The sequence below is a fragment of the Canis aureus genome, chromosome 35 (assembly GCF_053574225.1).
Source record: "Canis aureus isolate CA01 chromosome 35, VMU_Caureus_v.1.0, whole genome shotgun sequence".
NCBI classification, from domain to species: domain Eukaryota; kingdom Metazoa; phylum Chordata; class Mammalia; order Carnivora; family Canidae; genus Canis; species Canis aureus.
This window is the reverse complement of record NC_135645.1, coordinates 14,225,421-14,246,039: the sequence shown is the minus strand read 5'-3', so window position 1 is coordinate 14,246,039 and position 20,619 is coordinate 14,225,421. Positions and strand designations below refer to the sequence as shown.

The following is a 20,619-nucleotide window of genomic DNA, read 5'->3' as shown; positions in this document are numbered from 1 at the left end:
AGTCCATCTTAGTTAGCTGATTCCTTAACTCTTCCAGATATTGTGCTCCAGCCTCTATTTTCAGTTTCTAGAAATATGCTTTCTCTTTCTGGAATGCTACCCCTACCCTTGTCCATATGGGAACTAACTACCTGTCAACCTGTCTTTATCTCATCTGGGCACTCACAACACTTTTACACACACACTTCTGCAATAATGCTTATCACCTACATTTCCACCAGTTGTTTACACATCTATCTTCCCACCAGATATGAGCAATTCATCAATAGGGACAAATGTTTGATCATCTTCTAAATCCCTGTAGCCTGGCACACATAAACAGTAGGTACAGATTTGGTAATCATAAATCTCTCCCCTAAGAAAGATGTCATGTACAAAAAAAAAAAAAAAGATAGTAGTGAAGGATAGAATAAATAAGATGAGAAATTCTGGGTTTCTATAAAGAACCATCATCAAACCCTTACACTTCCTTTATCTGATGAGCCTACAACAACACAGCCAGTCTAAGTGTAATTTGAAAAAACTCATCATATAGATTTATTTTCTCAATTTGGGTTTTCACTTAAGAAGTCTTATAATTGTATCAATCATATTTTTTTTATTTTCTATATATTATGATCCTTTGAGATCTTAAAAACCCTTTCTGACTGGAGAGAGACTGCTCTTCCCAAGACTACTCAATTCTTAGAGACAGCAAAAGGTCCAGCCGATAGTAGCTTTCTGAAATGTAAGCCATTCAACTGAATGCCCTACCTCCTCAATCTGGCACATGCACCCCAGGAAACAGTATTCCTCTGCTTTAATTATCCTCAGTTCAGGTATCAAGCAACTAGAGTCCACCCCTATAACCCAAAGCCTGTTGAGATCACTCAAACTAGCCAATCAGAAACTGTTCATCCTGTCCCCTCTTGTCTTTTTCTTGGAAACCCCAGGAAAGGCAGTGACCTAAGATCTCCCCTCTGCTCTTGCTTCTGTTTTCTGACCCAACCTTGACCTCTTGTGGCCCCGGGAGGTATGCTGCCATTTCCTGTCTGAGGCCCAAGAGCAACATATTCTATTTTTCTGTGGCATTCTGGTATTTTGGATGTCATTCACTGTGATGCCCATTTACCACCATACCTTAATAAACCCTGTCCGGGGTCACATACAACATAGATAAAATGTGTTTATATGGTTATATGGTATTTAAAATAGAACTATCCTATTCAAGAATTCAGCACAGGCCAAAGCTGTGGATAAATCTGAAAGCAAAGACTCCAGAAGAAGCTGAATTGCTTTGATCTGAAGAATATTTCTGGGATTGCTGAGGCATCTGTAGTAGACTAATCTCAGTTAGGATAACCCTGGCCTCCAATGATGGGATTTACTTTCTTTTGATTGGAAACAGATCAATTTAAATGACTTCATAGTTGATTCCCCTGCTCCTCTTTTACTATTTGAGTGGGTTGGTTGCCTGCCTACCAGCCCTTTGTGAGAGGAATGTCTGGATTAAATCTATAGATGGGACTAGCCTGGCCATTCCTGATCACAAAGTTGCTGCTTTCACTTGATCTTAGAAAGAGCAACTTGACTCATCTATGAACAAAGTCTCCTGCCAGGTTCTTGTCTGTCCCACAGACTCACTCTACCAAAACTTAAATTTTTTTAAAAATGTATTTGAAAAATACATTTAGAAATCTTTAATGACTTCACATGATTTACCAAATAAAGTTTGAATTCTCTGGCCTGGTATTTGAAATCCTCTAAAATCTGGTACCAACCTCTTTTTCCCTCTGTTCTACACTTAACCTAGCTACAAATCAGAACCACTTGAGCAACGTTTTAAAAATATAAATTCCTGGACCTTATCCCCAAAGTGGCTCAGTATCTTGGAATGGGGAAGAGGGCCAGAATCTGAACTTTCATTCTAATTTATAAAGAGTACCTATAAATTGGGATTAAAAAGAACAATCCTGGGGTGCCTGGGTGGCACAGTTGGTTAAGCATCCAACTCTTGGTTTGGCTCAGGTCATGATCTCAGGTTGTGAGATCGAGATCTGCATCGAGTTCCTCACTAGACATGGAGTCGGCTTGAGATTCTTTCTCTCCCTCCGCCCCTCCCACTCATGCTCTTTCAAGTAAATAATCTTTTTTTTTTTTTTTAAAAGAGCAAGCCAGTAGAAAAATAGGCAAAGGACACTAAAAATAAAATATAAATTCCTCCTAAACATGTGAAAAGATGTTCAATCATACTCATAAAAAGAAAAATACAACCCAACAACATACTGCACTAAGATATCATTTTTCAAATATCGCATTGGCTAAAAACATTCACAAGTTTGGTTATACACTCCTTTGGAGAGGTTTGGGGAAATAGACACTCTTACACACTGCTGGTGGGATGGCAGTATGATACACCTTGTGTTGAGAGAAATCTGGTGATATCTAACAAAACTAAATACATTTTTCATTTGGCCCAGTAAATAACTGTGAAATTGTTTATAATAAAATATTGAAAACAATCTGAGTGTCCATTAACAAGAGGACTGCTTAAATAAACTGTTGTAGAATCTGACAATTTCTATAGTTCATAAGGAAAGGTCTTCAGGAAATGTTTTTTAGGTAAAAAAAAAAAAAGCAAAGTTCATAGTATTATAAATACTATATTTTGTACTAAAAGGGGGGATATAGCTGCTTATATGTATTTATATAAGTTTATCAATAAGGAATCATAAACTACCTATGGGGCAGAAATTAATAGGGCCTGGGGTCAGGAATGGGCATAATGCTTGTCTATTTGTACCTCTCTATGTAGTTTTGACTTTGGGATACAAAAAAATGCATCATCTCTTTAAGAAATAAAATAAAAACAAAAAGTACTTTGATAGAGTCGTCACTATCAAAAAAATTCTCCATTTTCAAGGCCCCTCCAATAAATCAACCCACTTTTCAACATTTTCTGATACTTACATCTTCTCTAATGACTGCAATCAATTGGAAGAGCCTATCTCCCTCCACCACATTCTTCAAGCACTTGTTTTGTATGGTTGACTTATTAGGTGCTTTCCACATTCTCTGATCATCAGAGGTTGATCTTGACACTGATACTCTTGATAGGCAGGAGGGCAGTGAAATGGGATGACTGAACAAGCTGGGGGCAGGCTCCCCAGCCTCCAGGGCCACAGTGATTGATAATCAGAGACTGAATAAACAGAGAGGGACACCCAGCCAGTGTCTGGAAATCTGATCACTCACCCAGCCTCCCCTCCCAGCACAAGGGCACAGAGTCCAGAGAAGGCAGCTGCCAGACATTGTCACCACTGATAAAAGGAGGAGCTGGGGCAAAGGGTCAAATTTTTCAGTGCTCCTGAGGGAAAGTGACATTTCTGCATTGGTATGGAGCCAGTGCGGCTTGTCCATAAAGAACAATTCTCTTCAACAAGATCAAAGACAGAAAGAGAATATTAGGGTGAAATGGAGTCTATCGTTCTCACCTATAAAAGGTATTTTAGAAATTTACTCATGAATTCCTTATTCATATGACTATGGAATCACTTTCTCTCCTGTTGTTACAGTCTAGCCACATCCCCATCAACTTTCCACCTCCTTTTTTCATCAATTACTCTCAAACTCTTCTTCCTTTAAAGGAAGCTATCAAAGGACTTCCGTTTGCCCCATAAAAATGTCCTGTATATTCTAGCCCTTAAAAGCTGATGATTGAATATCCGTGTCTAATATTTTTTTATCCCTCTGTTTTGCTAAGAGAGAAACATGCTCACAATGTTTTCCCCTCATTTCTCTTTTGAGATTTTCCAGTAAAGTGCCCTTAGCCAACTACTTTGTCCTACCTGGCAAACTTTGTCTATAATCCATCCTCTTTACCTACACACCATTTTTTTTTCTATCCAATTGATATTTTAAATACCACTAACAATTGGGAATGCTGTTATGTGCTGTGTCTTTCTAAATTCTCACATATAATGGTATCTTGGATGGCAAAACCAGATGGGCTTATTCTGGGTTGCAATTTGCTCAGGCATGAGTGACTTTCATTAAGCTAATGACCGAAATCTTAAGGTAAATTTCCTGGTATTTGTAAGCCCATCATCTATAGTTCAAATACATTTAGCAGGACGGACCAGCTGGTGAGTACAGCCCACAGTGTAGTTGGATGTGGGTTTCTGTTTTTAAGGCCCAGTAAAAGTCTGGAAGAGTAGAGAGTGCTTGATTTATTTTTAAGGAAAGTAAGGCCATCTGATAGATTTCCAGCTGAAAATCGGTCAAGGCTAGAGTTTGGTTCACTGAGTCCGCGCTGCACGCCAATTCCTGTTTTCCCATGGCTGGCTCCCAGTCTTGGCTGAAAAGTACTATGGCCTTTCCCATAAGGAGGGTAAGCTGGGACATAACACAAGGGAAAAAAGGCCTTCCAGGAATTAAATGAGGAACAAAATAGAAGTCCCCTCAGATCATGTCCGAGCTGCCATCCAGGGAGAGGCAAACACCCAACGCACAATACCTGACTTCCAATAGGGCAGGAAAAATCCCCTCAGTGCCTCTACAGCTCATATTCAATCCAGATGTCTAACAAACAGCAGGTTTAATGCTAAAAATTTGCCAAGGCAGCACCAGATGCTTATAACAGTTGGGACCACATAGAGGCTGAAGTAGAACATATAATGATTTTTCCAAACTTCTCTGAAATAAGGAATGAGGATTCTTTGCGTAAGGGTTGGTGGGCAACACATTTGACACCGGGAACGCCTGGCGGAGGAGGCCTTTCATCGCCAGCCAGCACCAGTTTCTGCACTGGATTGGAAACCTACTTCCTCTCTAGTCATCTGGATTGCAATTAAGCTCACTGGCTCTTGCTGTTATTTGAAAATCCAGAAGCAAATGGTTGAGTCTCAGTTAAACACTAAATATGTGTCTTTGTAGTATTAGTCTTTTTTGGGCTTTGGTTTTATGACCCGGAGTAGTAATGTACCTTGTCACCTGGAAGGGCAGTTGTGGGGGTTCCCCGTCAACATTCTGTAATTAGCAGAAAGCAACTGCAAGTACTTTTTAACTATAGGTGTTCTAGTCCCTGTGACAGCTCATTGATCTCCAGAAGCCTGCCAGAAAAAATGGTGATGATGATGATGACCACACAATAGTATTTTTTATATGACAGATATTCATAGGTGTTATCTTACGAAATCCTTACCGTAGCCCATGAAATATATGTAATTATCTTCTAGGCTGAGGCTTAGGAAGCAACTTGCCCAAAGTCACACAACAAGTAAGTGGAGACTGTGGATTTGAATTATTTGTTTCTAAAGTCTGTTTGACTTTAGAACTTCTTTTGTGTCTTCTGTTTGTATGATTATTGTTGTCATGGTTAAGGGCTTCATTGTTGTTGTTGCTTTCCCTCCCAAACATACATGCAGCACAGGGATTAATGTCCACAAACCAATCACTGATTTGCAGTGTTTTATGATGGGGCATTGGAAAGGATGGTATTTATTTTCCTTTGGAGCTAACTCAGGGGAAAGTGAGCTAATAAAAATAGAGAATGCATAACTGAAACTTCATATCTGAATCTGACCCAGAGTCGTAATGTACCTAGAGACCTGCTGTTCAATATTGTGCCTATCGTTACCAATACTGTATCGTACACTTAAAAATCAGTTAAGAAGGTCAGGCTCAGGGCACCTCGGTGGCTCAGTTGGTTGGGCATCCAGCTCTTGATTTCAGCTCAGGTCATGATCTCCGGGCTGTGAGATCCAGCCCCGTGTCAGGCTCTGTACTGGGCATGGAGCCTACTTAGGCTTCTCTCTCTCTCTCTCTCTCCTTCTCCCTCTGACCCTCCCTATCTCTCCCTGTCTCTCTGTCTCTCTCCCTCAAAAAAAGAAAGAAAGAAAGAAGAGAAAGAAAGAAAGAAAGAAAGAAAGAAAGAAAGAAAGAAAGAAAGAAAGAAAGAAAGAAAGAAAAGGTTGGATCATGTGTTTTAACCACAATTTTTTTAAGTAGGCTCCATGCCCCATGTGGAGCCCAACATGAGGCCTGAACTCATGTCCCTGAGAATAAGACCAGAGCTGAGACCAAGAGTCAGATGCTTAGCCATCTGAGCCACCCAGATGCCCCTTAGGTACAATTTTTAAAATATAAAAAAAAGTTTTTTTTAAATATTATTTAGAAGCCAGACAATATTCAAATCAAATTGGCATTGTCATGACATAATTATGACTGCTATGCATTCTATTACATCAAGATCACATGACAGAAAAATCTGTGAGATAATGTGTCATATATATTGAAGTTAAATGTTAACTAATAGGGAAAATATGTTTTATATTCTTTCAGAGGAGATGTACTTTATGAAAAATATGCAGGATATGCAACTGGTAAAGTATGAAGGACTTTCGTTGTAGTTAAAATAAAAAGTTTAAAAAGTAGAGAATGCATGAAGGGAAAAAGTTGTGTTTTTTTGTTTTTTTGGTTTTTTTTTTAAACATAAAGCCCCAGAGATGTAATGATTGTAAAAGAAATTGGGTGGGTCAGATCTGCGGCTTCTGACTCTGCGATCAAACTATTCACAGTTAATTCTTGCAACATTCCCATGAGAACTGCAAGGAGTTAGCTGCCCAGTGCTGAGCTGTACGCCTCATGAGCCTCACACGCACCATTAATATGAAAAATTGTGAAAACTCTACATTGAGCCAAATTCTTTGGCTCTCCAAAAGACTTGGGTGCAGGATAGTCCATATTTTCAGTGACTTTTCATTTAGCTAAATAGCCTTTCTCAGCCCTCCCCAGGCTTGCCAGAGTCAAGTGCTTCCAAGGGTCTGGCAGGTCCCCATCTGTGAGTGAGTCACCTGCAGCATGAAGGCAGCAGGAAGATCAGATGGTATTATTCACAGGCAAGAAGATTCCGCATCCAGAAGAAACTGTCTACGTACCCTACCGGCTCTCCCACCAACTGTATTGCTTCTCTGATTTTTCTCCACATTATTGACTTTCAAATCATAGAATGCTTGCATGTTTTTTCATTTTAAAGTGCCAAAAATCTTACACCAAAACCATCCAGAATAGTTACATAAATAGGAGGTAAACTGACCTTTGTTACCACAAGGAAAGAACCCTCTGAATATCTGAATTTTCCTCTTCATTCCCCGCTGACCTCTCCCATAAAGTTTGCCCTACCTTAAATAGGAGAAAAACAATAATGCAATTAAAATATTTAAGAGAACCTAGCTGGAAGTGGTCGATTTTCATGGTGCTGTTGTTGAAAGGGCCGAAGATGGTGATCACAGAGATCTTCCTGGTGGCCATCTTGCAGAAACTTTCCAGATACTCATCTCGCTGCTGCACATACATGTTGTTCTCAGCCTTCGGAGCCGTGATCAGCTAGAGGTGGGTGGAGGCAAGCAAACATTAGTTCACAATGATAGTTGCCCGCAGAGGCAAAATCCAAAGGGATGATTTGGAATAGGGGGCTGGGTAGTGACTGACACTAAAGTCAACTAAACCAAGGTGTTCTACTGGGCAGTTAGCATAATGAGGGCCAAGACAGGCCATGTGGAAAGGTCCCCTTCTTTTTTTTTTTTTTTTTTAATGGCTCCAGATACCTTAGAGTTATCTATTCCCACTAGTTATCTTTATTGCTAGTCTTCAGCCATCCTAGGTTTTTCATTTGTGAACTTGGCACAGGAATACTTATTTTGCAAGGCTGTTGTGAACGTTACAGAGTACTTGACATGTAATCATTGTTCCATAAGTGCTAACCCCCTACCTTCCTTTGGTCTTTATTACCCTAACTGGGTGCTCAGACATTTGTGAATTCAATGGTTACTACTCTTTTGTTTCATGTCCCACGGGGTTGACAGAGCTTCCTAGCCAGGCCTCGGGCACTATGGAACATTCAACGATTTAAGAGTGTTTTCTAGGCAACCTTGCAGAAAATTTTTGGGATGGCTTTATGTCCTATGTTTTGTCACACTGGGCCTGTACAGAGCTTGTGGCAGACCTCTTTGATGCTAGAGACCCCTAACAGGATGGATTTTACTCTTTCAGTTCAGCCTTCTATATATAACTCAGACCTGGCATTTATCAACTAGCCCCTGTGTGTCTTTCATGCTCACTTTGAATCCCTGACTTCTGGGGGAAAAAAGAGGAAAGACAGAGCAAAAGAAAGAGATGCTGCAGTTACCAGAGCCATCTGGGAAAGCATATTTTGTAATTTTGGATAAAAAGGAGGATACCCTCCATTTTTAGGGCTCCTGTTGAATGCCCTAAGAATGTCTCAATGTTTCCATCTAACTGGATATAAAAGCTTTTCTACTTCCTTGGTTATTTTTGTAGACTTTTAATGAGCCTTCTCCAATTTTACCAGGTTTTTCATGGGCGGAAACCATAACTATGTACCACACGCCACGAGTGAGCGGGCATGGTGCTCTTCACCCTGGAGATGGAAGGACGTGAAATTTCATTCTGATGATCACCAGGTCTTTGTTGAGCTCTCTGACTCCAAATAGTTCACTAGGCTGTTGTCTGCATGAACACTGTCGATTCACTGTCTGCTAACTAATCACTTGGCTTCGAGACCAGCCTCTCTATACACTTTCTCAAACCTGACCACATTCAAATTTATCAGCCACTTTTCTACTTACCCATCAAACCTTACAAAATATTTCTGAAGTTTGTGGCTATTAGCTTGGCATTTTTTGGGGGGGGGAGGGGGAGGTGCCATGTAGTTAACCTCTTCCAAAGACTTTATCAGAATGGTTAGTAAATCTGCTCCCAGCTTGATACTGCTATTTATCCTTCTCTGTCAGAGATGTGTTTATTGTTGCCTGCAGGCTTTCTCTTTTAAAAATTCCGTGTGCTTGACAAAATACTACCCCTCGTGGAAATCATGTGTTCAATAACTTTTGAATGGAACATTAACAAAGATTCTTCTGGGATGAAGTTATTTTTTTCCCTCAGGTTGTTATTTATTTAAGTAGCCATGATTTTGTTTATTTTTGAGTTTGTGTTTACATGCCAGTTCAGAGGACCAAGGTGGGTAGAACATGCTTATTTTAGAAATGCAATTTCCCAAGAGGAAAAATAATATTTCGCTAAATGTATTCATGGATTCATACTTAGCCTTAAGAGAGATTTGAAGTGGCTATAAAAAGATATGGTGATGGTATTTTTGCTTTCTTTGTCAGTTTAATTGGTTTTATGACATTTGAACATATTTTTCCAGGTTTTGATGGAACTTTCTTTTCGGTTGGTTTTAGGTTTTTCCTTCTGGCCTTTCTTTGCTCACAAACGCACTATTTTGAAATAAATGAATGTTTAAGTGAAAACACAAAATAGAAACAAAGGTAAGATTTACTAGTAATGATTTTGGACTCGCTTCTCTAAGCGAAGGATATACCTGTATTTAGAATATATTTAGAGGAGTCTGTAGGGCACAGCTGCCCACGTGCTAGATGACTGATAATCACCTGCCTTTGTAACTTCAAAGCCATACAGAGATTCCATTTCATTCTTGTCATACTTTGCCATGGACCTTTACAGCCCGTGGCCAGATCATGATAGGACGGGATTACAAGATTCCTCAAAGCTCCCTCTGGTCTGTTTCTCCCTCTTGTGCACAACTGGGAATTTCAGACAGCATAGAATAATACAGGACCTTCCCCCCACCCCGCCTGGCAGCTTCTCTTAGAACCTCTGAACACAGTAGCCTGAGGCCACTGGGTACCCAGTGGGAAGCGACATAAATAAATAAAGAGCCCTGATGTTTATTTTCACCTCAGGACCTGTGCTGAGGGATGCCTTAACCTACCCATGAGGTGACATTTATTTTGCATGACTCATTTCCTCCCTCCACAACCTGGCCCCAGGCTCCCCCTTGCTAACCTTTCCTCCTGTTCCTCCCTTACGTGACCTCGTCACTCCATGGCCAGATTGGTCTCAGTTATGAAATGAAAGGAATCTGGGCAGAGTGGCACAGAGAAAGGGGGACTGTAGTCAAAGTGGCAGGGTCTGCACTTGTTCCTTGTTCAACGCTGGCTAGCTTTAGCCTCCACCAGGCCACTTAGCCTCATGAAGCTTGGCCTTTGCATCTTTACGATGAAACAACTTCCCTGATAATAGTAGTGAGAATCAAGAAGAAAGAAAGAAAGAAAGAAAGAAAGAAAGAAAGAAAGAAAGAGAGAGAGAGAGAGAGAGAGAGAGAGAGAGAGAGAGAAAGAAAGAAAGAAAGAAAGAAAGAAAGAAAGAAAGAAAGAAAGAAAGAAAGAAAGAAAGAAAGAAGAGAAATATATACAGGCTGTGTGCACACAAGCACCCTAGGTGTGTGTTGCCTCTGAGGAGCTGACTCTCATTCCTTCCTCTGCCTTGGCGCCTACCTCTTCCACCCAGGACGCTCTCCCCTCCCCTCCACCTTAATGGCACACAGGCAGTCTTCAAATGCAGCATCCTCCTTAACATCTTTCCTAGCCCACAATGGCCACTTGCTCCTTTCAATTGCTGTTCAAATGCTGGCCTCTGTTCCTCAGGTTCCATAGATCACTCCAGACAGAGGAGAGGAGGGGTGGTCCCCTGCTTAGAAATGTCTAGATGCCAGATGCCGCCTGCAAACCAGCTGCTGAAGGACCCACCCCTCTTTTGCATTTAATCTACTCTCTAGCTTGCCTCAGGGACAGTAGAAGAGGCTGACCAGGGGAACATATTTCAGCCACTCTTTCCTTGTGTACTGACACCTCCGTCCCATTCATTGTTGAGTTTGGCAGTCTTTCAAATGGTGTTTGAAATGGTAACCGTGTCCAGTCCCCTCTTCGTAAAAAGAGCATCCTCGCACTTCTCACTAAACATTATTGTCTGACACTTGGCCTCTTTCCAGTTTGGTGGTGATAAATCAGGGCACGTATCATGAATTCAGAACTGCGTTGTGGTTCTTTTTTACGTTTCTGTTCCAACTGGTGCGTTGGCACAAGGAGCCTCAGAATATAATGAAGCCAGTCTGCATAAGTGAAAGGAGCAAACCAGAATGGGGAGATGCGAGAGGGAAGGTATTTTAGGTCTCAGCTTATTCTAAGCATTGTGTTAGGCTCAAAGCACTAGATCTTTACAGGACTCTGAAAGTATCATTCAAGCTAGTAGTACGCCTTAGTAAAGCAGAGCTTAATACCCCTTTCTAAAATTAAACCAAATAAGTTGATTATTCTCCCAGTACCCAAATTTCTGAGGTAAGTTTAAATGTATGAACCCAACTGAATTACAGGAGATTCAGTCTCCAGTGTGCTTAAAGTTGAAATTGAGTCTGTAATTCTGCATTATGAGGCCTCTTGCTCATGACAAGTGGGTACATCTCAGGGCACAAGCTGATGGCTTTTCAGCTCTACTCCACGTAGTCCAATGTTTTAGTGATAAATGCCTCTTCTATATCCGTACCGTTGTCAACCCCGAACTGGCACCAACCAGTCTGAGGGGTCGGGTTAACTGGGATTCATTCTGTCGTTCTCGACTGACCCCCGGACAAGCCAGAGAGCTCAGGTGAAGAGAACCAGCTGGGTATTAAGGACAGAGTCTCTACACTGTTGCTTAGCACAAAATGTTGACAATTGATAGACCTTCCCATTTATCTGAGTAATTTAAGGTTAAAAGTGAATTCTAAAACATTTGCATTGATTAACTAACAGGATAGTATCTCAGTTTCCCCTCCACTTTATGGCATATGACCATGGAGGCTCACACCCATAGGAAGGCAGAATGAGGAGAGTGGCTGGAGTATGAACTAAAATTAAACAGACCTGAGTTCTAATTCTGACTTTGCCAGGTATTAGCTACACACCTTGGGAAACTTCTCAAACTCTCTAAGCTTTTTTTCTTGATTGTACAGTGGAGTTAATAAGTCCTTCCTCATAGGGTTGTTGTGACAGTTAAACCTCACAGCTTCGGCAAAGCACCTTGCGGGATGTGCCCTTTTCTGATTTATAGACTGAGAGGCAGAGGGTTTGAAGGACTGACCTCTGGCCTCAGAATAGAACACCTGGTTCTACCTGCAGCTCCTTGAAAGGCCCCTCGGATGCTGTTCACCACTGTGGCCATTGTTTCTCTAAAAAGGGGGTAAGGAGCAGCTACACGATATTTTCACATCCAAAGAATGATATAAATAAATGTAAAGCCCTAGGAGTGTATGATATATTGTAGTTTGGGCATCAGGTTACTGAAAAACTGGGAAGATGAGCTAAAAGTCCTGCATGATTTCTTGGCATCTAACCTCATTTCGGTTTGAGCACACGGAGTAGGCCGAGGCCAGTTGGAGGTGCATGTTGTCAGGGTCTTTTTACAGCTCGCAGAGTGGTAAGCCTTAGTGAATATTAATTGAATCACCAAACTTCCTGAATAACATCAGCATGTTTCATGGGGAAAATGAGTGGAAAAAAGATACATGGCACCAACCAGCACTTTCACCCAGAAACCCAAGTCTCTTCTCTGCCTGGTGAAATAGATTTCTTTTCTCTCCGTCTTTTGAGATCGTATCATTTTTTTATTTCATCTTGTCTTTTCTAATCCATTCGCATTTTAGATATAAGCTTTCCAGAAAACACATTTCTGATATGATCATCAGCTGGGCACATGTGGGATGGTAAGACTGAACTGCCTCCTATTGGTACTTTCTTCCTAATAACAAACCCGGTTCTCTTGCCAGCCCCAAAGAGCAACACTCTTTGCTCATGGCAATGAGCAATCCCAGCTGGGTTCTGTTTTGCCTCACATGACATCAGCAGAGGCTGTCGCTTGAATTTCATTTGCTAGAAATTTATGATCAGGGTTACTGCTTAAAGCAGAAAATACCCAGCTGGGCTTTCAAATCCCTGACTAAGGGAGTAGAGCAAAAGGGGAGAAAAGAAAGGCATGACTAATATCGGGGAAAGAGTATGAAAACCTCTTTCTTTTGACTCACAAACCAGGGGCAATGGAAGTATTTGCCAGATGGGTGCACAATTACAATCCTGATATTTTACCCATGATTATTTTCCCCCTGCTTAAAAGCTGCCCAGAGGAACACTTCACCTGCCCCGTTGCCTGAATGGCCAGGCTTGGGTGATGTGCTTTAGCCTCCTGGACAAAGTCCTAGGTCCTCAGGAGCAGCACACTAGTAAGGTTTGCCCACACCACAAAGAGAGCAGTTGGCTCCCTGGGGTTCTGTAACAAACATTTAAGTACCGGATAGAATGCTCCTCTGAAATGAATGATTCCTTTGGCTCTGACTAAAATATTCTCATTTAAATTTATGTACTCTGAAAATAACCAAGTAGCTGTCAAACTGCTCTAGCATACAGCCTATCCTCTGCTAGTTACGTTATATACTTTAAAGCTCTGTTTAAAAATGGGTAAAATATACAAAAAAAAAAATACATAACAGCAGACACACACACAAACCTGTAGAATCAATGAAAACTTGAGTTTTTTTCTAATACACAGGTACATCATTGTGGACCTGATAAGAGAATTTTGGGACATACCCCACCCATGATAAACACCACCAGGGATTCTGCTCTGAGTAACATTTCAAATGCAAATTTAAATTTTTTGAGACCGCTAACGATCAATGGACACCAGCGCCTTTCTGCTCAGATCATTAATCCAAATTTAGACCAGACTGGAAAAAGTAAAAGCCCCTTTGAGAGATGCCTTGAGAGAAGAGTGTCTATTTCTTTGGATGGGGATAATGCAGGCTGCGGTCACCTTGTGCCTTTAGTAGGACAAATGCTGTCCTCAGTGGCATGAGATGTCTCCTTCCCACCCATGTATCGGAAAAAAATCGTTCCTGACCCACACTGCGTGACATTAATTTACTGATCCTTTTCTCTGCAATGATTGTATTGCACCTTCTCCCCCTTGACAGCCTGGAGTAAGTAAAATGACAGCATTAAGAAGGGGTAAAGATCTTGGAAGGGCACTAAAAGAGGGGACAAGGAGACATGGAGAGGAGAAGGAGCCACTCTCACGTGGCTGATGAGAACTGCCCTTACATTTAGGATGGGATTGATTTCTTTCCAAAGGCTTCCCAGGGCTTGACTAGATTCTTTTATCATTCTTTGGATGGAGGCAAGTAATGACCCAAAGAGAGAGAGCTCTTGAGATGGACCTATGGCTTGCTCAGTATCAGTGGCTTCAGGAACACTGAAAGGCAAAGTGAAAGCAAGACTTGCTTATCTCCTTTCACCTGCATGCAAGCACGCACGTGCACACGCACGCACACACACATACACACTCATTTGACAGAGACACAGGACAAACTGACCTCTGTCTCTAGCGTACTGGAGATTGGACAAGTAACCCAGTTCCCCATTCTGTCTTTTTGGCCTCTTACTTGGACAGTGATGGGAGAGGCAGTCTTGGAGGGGAGAAGACTTCAACCAGCTGGTTTTAAAGTATCTGGGAGGGTCACACCGACAAGGGCCCTTCCCGGCTCCCAGTCATACATGCCCACTCTCCACCCAAGCTGCCTTACTTTCCTCTTTGAGGCTTCCACTCTCATATAGACCTAACCAGGAGAAAAAGGAAAAACCTTGACCAGTTCCCCATGCGCATGCTTCTAGTTCCAAAGCTCACGAAGAGATAAATCCTTTGCCCAAGTTGTGACCTTAGTCAACGCTTGCCCTTTTAGGAACTCCTTTGTTCTTCTTTTATTCTTTGAACTTGGTAAAAGGGAGGCTATACTCAGAACTCCCCGTTGGGGGGCAGCCCGGGTGGCTCAGCGGTTTAGCCCCGCCTTCAGCCCAGGGCCTGATCCTGGAGACCTGGGATCAAGTCCCACGTGGGGCTCCCTGCATGGAGCCTGCTTCTCCCTCTGCCTGGGTCTCTGCTTCTCTCCCTCTCTCTCTCTATGTCTCTCATGCATAAATAAAATAAAATAAAATAAAATAAAATAAAATAAAATAAGAACTCTCCGTTGGAAGAGAGAGCTCAGGATGGGGGATGGGTAAGGACGGGTTTGGAAGAACCCCAGCAGAGGTGCTTCCTTACGCTTAGGTCTAAGGGCCCGTGGCCACTGAGTCTGCAACCTTGGGGCCACAGAGCACCAAACCAAGAGGAGCTTCTGGCCTGGCAGCCCTTTCAAGACAAGCCTCCTGATCTCCCGGACGTGGCACAGGTTCAGCCACAGTCTGCCATCCAGCAACATGATTTTAGAAAAAAAAAATTTTTTTAAATAAATAAATAAATAAAGCACCCATACGCCCCTGCCCTGCGTCAGCCCACAGAACAAAGCTGGGGAGAAGATTACTTACGAGCAGCCTCCGCTTGCCTTCAAAGGACCCCAGCAGGTGGGTCACCGACTTCCCGGGACTGTGCGCCACGTGCTGCGCCGTGGGCGTCAGGTAGCCCTCCTGCTCCGTTTTACCTGCCTTTTTCTTCTTGCTCTTCTCCTTCTCCTGCCGGCTCTTTTTCTCAGCCTTTTCCTTCTTCGCCTTGAGCAACTTGTCTGCCTTCTCGCTTTTCAGCTTCTTCCTCTTCTCCTTCTCGGGCTTCTCGAGCTTCTCGAGCTTCTCGAGCTTCTCGTGCTTTTTGGCCTCCCTGGCCTTGGCCTTGGGAGCGCGGCCGTCGCCCCCCCGCAGCTCGGGGTCCCGCTGAGAGGCGCCGGGCCTGCCGGGGTCATACTTACTCTCGTACTCGTTGCTCCCGGTTCTGTCCTGGCCTTTCTTCGGGGCGGCCTTGCCCTTGGCGGGCTTGGGGTGCGCGGGCCCGCCCTCGGGGCCCCGGGGGCCGTGCTCCCGCCGGTCGGTGCGGTTGTCCCGGGCGCGCGCGGCCTGCCCCTGCCCCTGCCCGTGCCCCTGCCCGTGCCCCTGCCCGTGCTCCTGCCCCTGCCCCTGCCCCTGCCCCTGCCCCTGCCCGGGCGCCGTGGGGGGGGGCGCGGCCAGGCTCTCCGAGCCGCCCGCCTTGCCGGGCCTGCGGGCGCCCTGCGGCCTCTCCCTCCGCGGCTGCGGGGAGAGGCCGTGCGGGGCGGCGGAGGACGGGGGCGCCCTGGGGGTCCCGGGCCTCTGCGTGGCGGGCGGGGCCGTGGGGCTCGCGGGGCGGCCGGGGGCTGCGGCGGGAGGCGGGGTGGCGGCCCTGGGGGTCGGGGTCGGGGTCGGGGTCGGGGCGGGGGCGGGGGGCGCGGTGGGCCGGCCGGCCCTGGAGGGCGGCCCCGGCGCGCGGCCCTGCTTGCCCGCTCCGCCGCCGCCGTCGCTGCCGTCCTCCTGCAGCACCTGGCCCTCGACCCCGGAGGCCTTGCATTTCTGCACGAAGCCCTTCTGCCGGATCTTCTCCAGCCTGCGGACGGGGCCCTGGTCGATGAGCTCGTACAGGGCCTCCAGCCGGACGGGGTACGGGTAGCGCTCCTCCACCTGCAGCGTCTTGCGCAGCAGCACCATGCCGAACTTGCCGTGCTCCAGCTGCAGGAAGCTCATCAGCTTGGGCACGAGGCCCGGCTCCAGGCGCTGCTCCCGCACGCGGCCGTCGCTGCCGATCCTGCGCACCTTGCCCCCCTCGTCGCCCGCGCGGTGGAACAGCACGATCTGCTGGATGTGCCTCTCCGCCAGCTCGCAGTACACGTCGTCCTTCAGCAGGCTCATCATGAGCCGGTAGTAGCCCTCGGAGGCGTGAGGGGCCGAGATGACCCACACCCTGCTCTTGCCCGCAAAGCTGGCCAGGACGTTGGGCGAGCCGGACCCCGCGGGCCAACGCAAGGGCCTCGAGCGAGCCGAGGTCCCCTCGTCTCGGATCATGTCCCGGGGAGACCTGGGGGCCCCTGGTCTCTGCTTAGGCCTCGCGGGGGCCCCGCTGATGCGCGGCGGCGCGGGGGGCGCGGGGGGCGCGGGGGGCGCCGCCCTGGGCACCGGCACACCCCTCCTCCTTAGGGGGGGCGGGAGGCTCGGCTCCTCCAGGGCGCCTCTCCCGATCCCCCGGGACCTCCCCGCGTGCCTCAGAAGCCGGGCCGGCCTTCTGGGGGCTGGGGACACCAGGGGTGCTCCCCGCGCCCCGTGGCTCCCCCTCTTCGCGGCAGGGAGGTGGGGTTCGGAGCCGCACACCAGCCACACTGCCACCAGCATGGCAAAGCTGAGTGCCGTTGTCCATGTCATTGTGCAATCCGCTTTGAAAGGCAGCAGGGTCGGAAGGCGGGGAGGAAGAGGGAGAATGGAGAGAAAAAGAGAGAGAGAGAGAGAAGAAAAAGAAAAATCATTTAATTGCAAACAGAACTGGGCATTTTCTCTTTCTCTGTCTTGGCCAAGGGGTGGGGGGTGGGGGGAAGGGGCGGTGAGAGGCGAGGCAGGGAGGTCAGGCGCTGGCAAGAAGGGTGACAGCCTGTTGCTTTCAAACCCAGGTAATCTGTAGCGCTCCACAGGGACAGTCGCAGGAAGCAGGAAGGCCAGCCGGGCAGGGCCGGCGCTCGGATGCTCCAGGGCAAAGGCACACTGGGCACACGAATCACAACACTCCTAGTTCGTGCCTTCAAATGAGCGACAAAGACACAAGCAAGCACCCCAAGGACAGAAGGGACTGCACACTTACGTTGTGGCTCATGGAGATGGAATGCAGAGGGTTTAAAAGGCAATCCCAGGCGTGGTCCCAGGACGGTCTCCTACATGAGATCCTCTTCCTCCCAAGCCTCCTTCTCCGCAGCCCGGCTCAGGCTCAGCAGCACAAAGGGGGGTGCGGGCAGCTCCGGCTCCCAAAGGCGCCACCGGCCACCGCCTGTCCTGACCCCGGCCGAGCTGCTTTCCTCTTTCCCCTGGCTGTCTTTTCACCTTCTTGACAAGTAGGATGAGGGGAAAGGAGCTGTCCTTGCGAGGCTTTGCATCTCCATTTGTCTGTAGTTTCTGCTCGTCCCGAGTGGCTGTGTGTGCCAGTCCCCTGTGCCGGCGACGCAGGGGCCCCTGAGAGTGGAGTCCCAGCTACTCCTCAATCTTCCTCTCTCTCTCTTTAGAGTTCCAGGATCCTTCTTATCACCCTTTCCCCCACAGTCTGGCTGAGTCCCTTTGTTTCCGAGCGTGAAAGCACTGGGATTAATATGTTTTCCAGGCTGAGGGAAAACACAGGAATGTGATGTTGAAAAAGGACTTTTTTTTTCTTTTCCTGCGCTTGTCCCCTCCTTTACGTCTCTCCACCTTTTTTTTTTTCTTTCTTTCTTTCCTCTTCTTTTCCTTCTCCTTCTTTTTCTTCTTCCTCTTGCCTGGACTCGGTCCCAGAAATGCCAGGACAACCTCAGTTTTGATCCAAACCAAACTCCCAACAACAGCAGCCGCTGGAAATCAAGGAAACTTCGCTAAGAATTTAACAGATCAGCAAAACACCACCTCCTTCCCACTTCAGCACGTTGAGAGTGGACTCCGTGGGGAAGGAGAGGGCTGTGCTTTGGGGTGGGGGAAAGTTTTGAAAGGCTACACATCATCATAAATCACTTTAGGATAGGATGGCTGAGGACTTAACCCCTTCCATGCCAAGGAATCAGGATACTTTCCCTTCCTGTCTGGAATCACACTGCACTTTGGAAACGGAAAATTCTCAGATTTCTGCATCTGGCTGCTCAGTTTTCCTAGAGACAGATACTCATTTGGGTCAGGGTGCTTGGCTGTACATCCGCGGACAGCATATATATTTATAGTTCCATGTGTATATTTTTATCTCTTTCTCCTCCTTTTATGTGTTTAGTTTGAGGTTGGAAAAGCCCATGGAAAACATGACTGGGTTGTTTTTATTTTATGTTAATTGGGGATCATATTACTGAGTTCTTGTTCCTCGTTTTCTCCTTGGCATGGAAGGAAGCTGGGAAAAGGTTAGAAATGGCAGGCAATGGCTGCTGTTCCCCTGAGCTTGTGGTTGGCATTACATCAAGGGAAGGGCATTATGATCTCCAGTTCTGGGCTCTGGCTAGAGATGCTAGGCTAGGAGCTTCCTCGGAGGATGGGACTGGGGAGGGAGGCTGCTGTGGGAGTGTAGCACAGGATTGATTGTGCTCTCCAGAGGTTTCAGGAGTCTGGAGGATTTTAGGCCATCCTTTGAAGTCACCAGATCAGGTTCCAAAAGAGAGACTGAGGCAGCTCTGTGTATCCACCTCCTGGCTCTGCCAAGGGCATTCAGCTTTTGGTGATGAGAGATCTGATCTCTCATCTGGTGATGATCTCAATATTCTCAGGGCACACAGATACTTCTTCCAGTCTCAAAGAGCATCATTCAGTTGGTATTAACTGGCACAGACAGTGGCAACCCAGGATTCTCAGAAGGCTTCTTCAAGCTAGGCCATGTAAGTGGCTACCCTTACCGGCTAAATACTGATTCCTAATTGCTACCCCTTGATCGGCCCCATCTCTGACTGGTCACATTCACCTTTCCTTCACATAAGCTCCCAGCACTGAGCTAAAGACCTGTAGGGTGTTGAGTGTAGTCTTCTCAGCTCACCGAGACGAGATGTGACAAGAAGGGCTCTCCTGTGGAGCCCTTTCTGACCCTTGTGAGCAGTAACAAAGGTGGACCTCAGACGGAGGCCTTCTGTCCACTGGAGTCAGAGACGACATCCCCTTTCATGGGATTCACCTGTTAAGTTGACCAAATCAATGCCTTCTGCAAAGTTGGACAGTCCCAGATGTTATTTCCTTTCTCAGATCATACTGTGTTCCACACTATCCTTTGCTGAGACCTCTTTTCTTCTCTTTTCCTTTTGTCTTTTCCCCTTTAGTAGCACTACCATTTGTTGAGCATTTTCACCTGGGTCTCTGGGCTTGGTGCTTTCATACCTTCCTTTATCTATCCCTCACAGCATCCCTACAAGATAGGTGGGATGATGCCCACCTTACAGATGAATGTATTGAAGCTTAGTAAGTTTAAGTAAATTGCCTACCATCACACAAATGGCAAATGGTAGCTCTGAAATTTGAACCCAGGTTTAGAACTACCTAGAAAGCATCATGCCTCTCTCATTTTCTCCCCATGCCTTCTCTTTTTTCCCTTCCTTCAATTCCTTTTTTGTGTTTCTCATATTCATACAGAAGTATTATTTGTTTGCTTAGCCAGAGTACTTATAATTTTCGAGTGCTACTTTCTGGGATGACTGTATAGCAGTACTTTTTGCCTTTCTTAATAAGTCCTTAATATCTTTTATCCTTCTTCTTAAGTATCCCATGACTTTCACCAACCTTCTAACGATGCATACAACATTCATCACCTGCGCACTGGCAGAGTTGAAACACAGTTTTGCCAAAGGATTTGACCCAGAGGGGAAGACAGCCCAACCTTGAGCTGAGTGTGTCTTCCTGCGGCCCTCAGGCTTTCTCCCTTCTGCGAGCTTCACTAGATGGCGCGCTAAACACACAGGTGGGAGGGGACTGACTAGACCACTTCCACGTCTCCCCAGAGGTCCCCATCCCCCTCACAGGCAGACTGGCAATGTGGGGTTTCTCTACCTGTTCAGGATTTTTCCACCTCAATACCTAAAGTCTTCCCTGAGACCTCAGAAGTCCAGGGAGCACATACTTAATAAAAGTAACTAGGAAGCAGGTTAGCATCCATTCCTTTCTGGAGAATCCTATCATGATATGTGGTTTCTAAAGATTCTCAAGCTCTAGTCCAAGACTTTTAAGAGCTCTGTATTAAAAAAAAAAAAAAAAAAACCCTCCCACTTAG

General features: G+C 45.7%; 1 protein-coding gene across 1 annotated transcript in view; it reads right to left on the bottom strand.

The window, feature by feature from the left end:
* The window catches only part of CCDC80 (coiled-coil domain containing 80), a 36,002-nt gene extending 17,586 nt beyond the window's left edge, over positions 1-18,416 (bottom strand). Inside the window, exons 1-3 of the mRNA XM_077884329.1 lie at positions 17,512-18,416; positions 15,252-17,092; positions 7,209-7,365 (exon numbers count right to left, since the gene is read on the bottom strand). Of these exons, the coding sequence (XP_077740455.1) occupies positions 7,209-7,365; positions 15,252-17,081 (1,987 nt within the window). The 5' untranslated portion in view covers positions 17,082-17,092; positions 17,512-18,416. The remainder of the gene's footprint in view (positions 1-7,208; positions 7,366-15,251; positions 17,093-17,511) is intronic.
* Between the last annotated feature and the right edge of the window lie 2,203 nt (positions 18,417-20,619).